Here is a 6,953-nt window from a genome sequence, read left to right as displayed (position 1 = left end):
AAAAAAAAAAAAAAAAAAAAAAAAAAAAAAAAAAAGATGGCTTTAAGCTTTTAAAATCTTTAGTCAAACTGGGGGTATATACGATATGCTCAGTAGTAAAATATTTGTCTAACATGTATGACAATACCCAACATTGAAAAACAAACAAACCTATACAACAAGCAAAAGAAACAGAATCACCTCAGTGGAGCCATTTTTTTTTTTTAAAAAAAAATCAGGAAATGCTAACCTTCCACTAAGCTGCTTGTTCCTAATGAGGCCTTTAGATGACTGCCCTCTGACTTTAGATTATTGCCTTCAGACTTTAGATTACTGCCCTCTGACTTTAGATTACCGCCCTCTGATGCCGACTCTTGTCCAGCATCGTTTTTTCTCTACCTTTCTTTCCACCATGGGAAGAGCTATCAACTCTCCACCACGTCATTTACAGCAGTGTAACAACCTTTAACAACCTCAGCTCTGTACTGCTCTATAAAACCTACTGGAAGGAAGGAAGTGGTTAATCCAAGTGCTTGGAAGGGAGAGGCAGGCAGAGCTCTGGGAATCTGAGGCCAGTCTGGTCATATACCCAGTTCCAGGACAGCATGATAGACCTCATAAAAAACCCCTTTTTTAAAGGGAATGAGAGACAGATTTGTTTCCACATATTATTTTAAGGCTGATAGGCACAAAGTGAGAAAGTGAATAGATAAAATAATTTTGACATCAAGTTTTATGAATTATTTTTATTTCTTTATTTTGTGGGTGAGAAAAAAGGTTCTGTGAGGGTAGATAGTTTGCGCAAGGTCATATAATTACAATTCTTCAGTTCTTCACACCAACCTTAACATGGGCCATTTGCGATTTATAAATGCTCTTTCAAATGATTATTTTTTTGTATGAAAGAAACGTATACATATATACACGTAGAGGCAGAGAAACATGCAAACTCCTTCTCCAAGTAAAAGACTCCAAGAGAACGTATAAGTCATCATCAGTGTGATTCCTTCTTCACCTTGAGTGAAAACAGAGCACAGTGGCACTGACCTCCCAGGACCAAAGACTTACCCATCCGGAAGTCAATGTAGCCCTCTCCTCCACTGATGACAAGCATGGACTTCAAGGGCGCCTGGCTACTGGGCTCCAGTGCAGATGACCCTGCTTTGTCAGCCGTAAGATCTGCTCCACTACTGCTGCTTTGTGGGCTAAGGACCTGACCTGTTTTATACAGAAAGGGAACAGTGAACATCACTCATCACAGATGCAGGTAGGGAGTGTTATTTTTTTTAAAATACCTTTTCAAAGTTAAATAAATTACATGGTTGATTCCTGGATGCAACTGAAGTACTAGGAAGGGTGTAGGAGGATGGTCCTGAGTTAAAGGCAGTGCAGGCTACAGAAATCTTGATTCAAAAATAAAGTTAAACTAGACAACATTCTGACTGCCTTTAATCTAAGGCCTCAGGAGGCAGAGGCAGGAGGATCTCTATGAGTTGAAGGTAATGAAGCCTGCTCAAGGTAATAAGTTTGAGGCTGGCCAAAGATGCACAATGAGATCTTGCCTCAAAAAAACTAAATGAAAAAGTAAATATTTAAAATACACACACACACACACACACACACACACACACACACACACACAGTATACATCTAGGTACTAGGAACACTGGTACCTTGAATTAACCAATTATAAAATAAACAAGAATAGATAATCTTCAAAGTTCAGTGGGCGCACTGAGATATATGATTTCTCAGCTTCCTAATGTCACACTGTCTCTATTATTATGGACTCCAATTCTCTGAAACTCTTCTATAAGTCTGTAAGTTGCCTTGGTCATGGTATTTTATTATAATAATAGAAAAGTAAATAATATCATAATATTTTAAATATATTTCAAATTTATGAGCTTTTCTTCATAGTTAAGAAAAGTATGTCTTACTTTTAACTTAAGAGTATGCAAGTAAAATTGCTGCTAAATGTGTCATTTGTTCTAAAGTTCAAATTCTAAGATAGAATCTTTGAGTATGAAATGTCATAGAAGAGAGAAATTTTTACATATTATTCACAGTATGAACAATTGAACAGTCTCCCCATTCCTCTAGAGAGCTCTGACTGTGGGCTGGGCATAGCTCAGAAGCAGAGAATTTGCCTAGCCTGTGTGAGGAACGGTGGGTGGTGTGTCTGTGTGAGAGAGAGGGACAAGGAAAGCTTTGACTGGAGATACTTTTTCCCTTTTCAGAACCTGCTGTCCTTTGGTCTAGTCTCACAGACTGCAAGCCTCTAGGGACTCTGTCCTATGATGATGCACTATAAATTTACATCTTTAATTGATGGGGTAGTGTGCTAGATCCTCATAGGCCTTCATTACTGCATTACTCAAGCTTACTTTGGAATCCATTAAGCCTGCTAGAAAAAATGTCTACAGTAGAGTCTTCAATAGAAGGCAAAGCATTCACAATGAAGTTAATACAACAACTTCATCCTTCAGGCTAATTGGCCTATGACAAATAACAAGATTACTAGTTCCACGTTTAGATTTATACTACAAAAGGAAAGTTCACATGTACAATAAGAAGGTTCAACATTGGGGGGTGGGGTGGCTCAGTTGGTACAGGCCTTGATACACAATTGAAGATGAGCTTGGATCTCTAGAATATATATAAAAAGATGGGCAAGGTGGGAATGTGTAATACTGGTGCTAAGGTGCAGGTGCAGGTGCAGGTGCAGGTGCAGGTGCAGGTGCAGGTGCAGGTGCAGGTGCAGGTGCAGGTGTGTAAACAGGTGATCCCTGGAACTCACTGACAGTTTAGCTAATCAAGGAGTTCTGGATTCAGTATAGGACTCTAAAAAATATGGTGGAAAGCAATTGAGGAAGGCACCTGCCATTGACTTCAGCCTTCATACATGCATGCATAAATGCATACTATAAAACACACACACACACACACACACACACACACACACACGGTTTGGTGAAGTACATCTGTAATTCTAGATGATTAGAGGAGGCTGATTAGAGGTATTGAGAGTTCAAAGGCAACATGGGCTATAGAGTGAGCTCCAAACTAGTCCCTGCTATCTAGGTAGACTGTGGTGTTTCAGGTTGGCTTTAAACGCACTATGTAGCCAAGAACGCCTTTGAATAATATACTGTGACAAAATATTACCACTGATTTTCAAAACTTAGCAATACCTCCAAAATATCTGTTTTAGGGAGTAGAGGAGAGGTTGCAAAATAACTTCATTCAAGTAATCTATTTTACTCTAATCATATCTCCTTTATAGAGCTTCCTTAGGTATTATATTGAAATTGTGGATAATCCTAGTAATTTAGTGTTTGGAGGGGTGGTGACACACAAGGCAGACAGACACAATTACATGGATATCTCAACAGAATGATCTAACTCACCTGGGACTGCCACAAAGAATTTCACAGCATCCCGGTGCCCGTGGAAACAAAGTTGTGCATGTGCCATTGAACAGTAGGGTATAAATGTCCCTGGAGTAACTTTATCACTGTTCTCATCACCATATACACGGATTACACTTCCAGGACGGTTACCTGGAGTCCCTGAGGTTTTATTTGCTGCAACAAAAAAACAAATACCAAGTATTTTCCTCTAGAAACTAGTATTGATGCAAGAGGTTACTGGTTAATCCTTATGATATTATCTAAGAGCTACAGCCAGTTGAGATAACGTAAGTGCAGCAACGCCAGCTCAAGGCAAAGCTGGAGAGAGATACAGCATGCTAGTTATTTTTAAGTACTTCAGTAATGGAGTAGGGGATTTTGCCAGTCTAGCAATGACTAGGATTCTATTAAGTTGAGGGAAACCATTATAGTAAACAAAACAAAATTGAATCATAGTTAAATCTGCTTAGTTTTGTTTTTAGTCCTTATTAACAGGAAACTAAGCATTGTATAGACTATAGTACAAAGGTATGTTCTTAAATATGATCTTTAAAGTTCATAGGAGGATGGTCCTGAGTTTCATCTTCCTATATAGTTCATCTTCTGATAAGGAGCAGGAAAGCTTTGCTTAAAAGAATCTCACAAATACCCTTGAATTTATGCCTGCCTGACAGCTTGCTGGGTTCCTATAGAATGGCCAGACTTACAAAATACCCCTGATTCCATGGGTGAGTGAATGAAAAAAAGAAAAAAAAAACATGATTGATAATAGAGTAAATAATGTAGATTAATGACAGCTTTAAGAGATGTTTCATGTTTTTATTGGAAGGAAAACCAAGTCTGAAAGAAAGTTTAGCTGCAACAAAAGATGATCAGTAGACTAAGCTGCTGAGCAGTTGGTGGCTATGTCACAAACGTTTAAAGTAAAAAAACAAAGACAAAAACAAATTCTGCTGCAATGCAGTGACTGCGAGTAGGTGACACTGAACAGCATTTGAAAGGGTGCTCTAGAGACGAGGAGACAGCCTCAGAGTGGCTCCAAGAAGCCAGACAGAAGTGTGGTTCTGGATCTGCACTTACCCCTTAGCCCCAGTAAACGTCCCTGGTGGAGGATTACGGCTAAAGTGAGAAAGGAGGAAAGGGGACATGGGGAGGTGCACGACAGAAGGAGAAGCATTACTGTGAGCGCACTGAGCCTCTTCTACATGGTCCTACTGAATCATGCCAGCCTGGCAGAGCACCAAAGGATGGACCATTCTTAACAAGGCCCCTATAAATACCTTTGTTCAAAAAACGATGATTTGATTTCTTATGACTTTATGAAGTCATTCCAGTGAAACAGAATCAAAACCATAAGAATTGATGTGGAGTACATTCTAAAATTTTCTCTTTCTCAATCTACCCAAAAGAAACCACCTTTAAATAATTAAGCTAAATGCAACCCTCTTTTAAGGAGAAAAGATAATTCAGACATCTTGGAATTTCTTAAGTTTAAGAAGTGCTTTGAACATGTAGACCTGAAAGTAACTGCACAAAACACAAGGAGGGACTGAGAACATAGAGCCTTTAAGGGATCCAAATCCACCTTCTGGTGTTCTTTCCTCCCTTCCACTGAATAAGGGAATCTGCTAACTTATTTGATGGACTTAGGCAGGCATCCCTTCTACCCCATACTATTCCTTGCCTGTGCATTTTGTATACAAAAACACTTAGTGAATGATCAGTGATCAATGTAATGGTATATGAGGAACATACAAGATACAATTTGTTCTCTAAAATAATAAAGTCAATTCTTTTCAAACAGACAGCCTGTCTTCGGTATAAGGAAAGAGTCAGTGATCTAAGATTTTTCCCACAAGTTTTTTTTTTTTTTTTTTAAATCTCAAATACAGCAAATGGTATAGCCACAACTATTAGCCAGAGTGAGTTAAAACTATGATGAATGAAATGCAGTGTTTCTGAATCCTGGTATAATAAAGTTCAAGAGAAATGGACCTTTTATAACAAAGATAAAATAGGGCTCTGACTTCTGAATTAAGAAAAGGGCTTCCTACAATGAAAACATTGAAATATGGACAATAGTCAGGATACTTACAAGCTGATTCTGTAGTTTGTAAATTGATTTCAGCATTGTCACAGATTTGCCAAAATCTAAACAATTCCTTTGGTCTGAATTCTGGACACAATTAATCCCTGTAATTCTTTGACTTGTGACATTTATTTTAAAATATACTTACTTTCTGTCAATGGGATGGAGATAATGACACCATTTCCAGTCCCTACCCACAAACGATTGCAAGACACCATAAGGGCTGTTATCCTCACGAAAGAGAAACCCAGTTTTCCAGTACCTGTAGGGCAGGAAGAGAAAGGATAGTTTATTGAGAAACTAGAGCAAGATTCTAAATCCCCAGGAGTCTCTGATTTAAAATGAACAAAGAAAACAAAGAAAAAAAGTGTGCTGTAAAGGTGTGTGTGTATGCATGTGATGTCTAGAATGGCTCTGAACTAACTATATAGCCAAGAATAACACTGAACTTGTAATCCTTCTGCCTTTACCTCACAAACGGTATGCTTATAATGGAGTAGTGGGGTTGTGGGTAGGCACCACCATGTTCAGCTCAAAGCAAACTCTTACTGGTTATATTGTTTGACAAGTCAAGGCTAATGGAAAAAGAAAGTTGTACATATGGCTGGCATTACTTAATCAACCAGAAAGAAAGTACAACGGAAAAAAAAAAAAAAACACATTTAAGGGATCCACAAACCCAAATCAAACCCAAACAGACACAGGGAAGCAACAACAACCAAAAGTTGGAGTTTGCTAGATTGAGAAATCAAATGTCATTTGATTTTAAAAATGGAAAAGGTTCTCAATTTGCTGTAATTTTTTTTACATGTATAAAAGTCAATCTTTGCTAACAAAACATACCTTTTTTCTTGTTTACAGACTTAGGCTCTAAATCAGTTTAGGAGTATTAGGATACCATATAAAACTTAGGAAGAACAAACAAGTATGTGTGTTGTGTGTGTGTGTGTATAAAATGATGTATTATTTTATGTATATGAATACACTGTAGCTGTCTTCAGCCACTCCAGAAGAGGGAGTCAGATCTTGTTACAGATGGTTGTGAGCCACCATGTGGTTGCTGGGTACTGAACTCAGAACCTCTAGAAGAACAGTCAGTCAGTCAGTCAATGCTCTTAACCTCTGAGCCATCTCTCCAGCCCCAAGCCTTTATATTTTAAAAGAATTTTTTATAATTTCTCTTACTTTGAGGAAACATTTGAGACAAACATCAGTGACTCAAAGAATTTCGGTTCTGATCACACTAGCAAAGTAAGAAGCAACCTTTTTTTTTTTTTTTTTTGGCTGTCTTAGAACTTACTCTGTAGACCAGGCTAGCCTTGAACTCAGAAATCCACCTGCCTCTGCCTCCCAAATGCTGGGATTAAAGGCGTGCACCACCACTGCCTGGCATAAGAAGCAATCTTAATTCCCGTTCAGCCTAAGCTAGCAATTTTTTGTTTGTTTGTTTTTGCTTTTTTTTTTTTTTTTTT

At 38.2% G+C, this 6,953-nt stretch overlaps 1 protein-coding gene across 16 annotated transcripts in view; it reads right to left on the bottom strand.

The window, feature by feature from the left end:
- Spag9 (sperm associated antigen 9) overlaps window positions 1-6,953 on the bottom strand; it is a 132,020-nt gene that overhangs the window by 7,686 nt on the left and 117,381 nt on the right. For 9 of the 16 annotated variants that reach the window (XM_029545946.1, XM_029545947.1, XM_029545948.1 and 6 more), the window contains 4 exons: window positions 5,630-5,743; window positions 4,473-4,511; window positions 3,390-3,566; window positions 1,048-1,197 (listed from right to left, as the gene is read on the bottom strand). In XM_029545946.1, coding sequence (XP_029401806.1) covers window positions 1,048-1,197; window positions 3,390-3,566; window positions 4,473-4,511; window positions 5,630-5,743 — 480 coding nt within the window. The remainder of the gene's footprint in view (window positions 1-1,047; window positions 1,198-3,389; window positions 3,567-4,472; window positions 4,512-5,629; window positions 5,744-6,953) is intronic. The other 7 variants (XM_029545949.1, XM_029545951.1, XM_021211654.2 and 4 more) reach the window with 1 other exon arrangement.

Source organism: Mus pahari, chromosome 14 (genome assembly GCF_900095145.1).
Source record: "Mus pahari chromosome 14, PAHARI_EIJ_v1.1, whole genome shotgun sequence".
NCBI lineage: Eukaryota > Metazoa > Chordata > Mammalia > Rodentia > Muridae > Mus > Mus pahari.
This window is presented reverse-complemented; position numbering and strand designations above follow the sequence as displayed.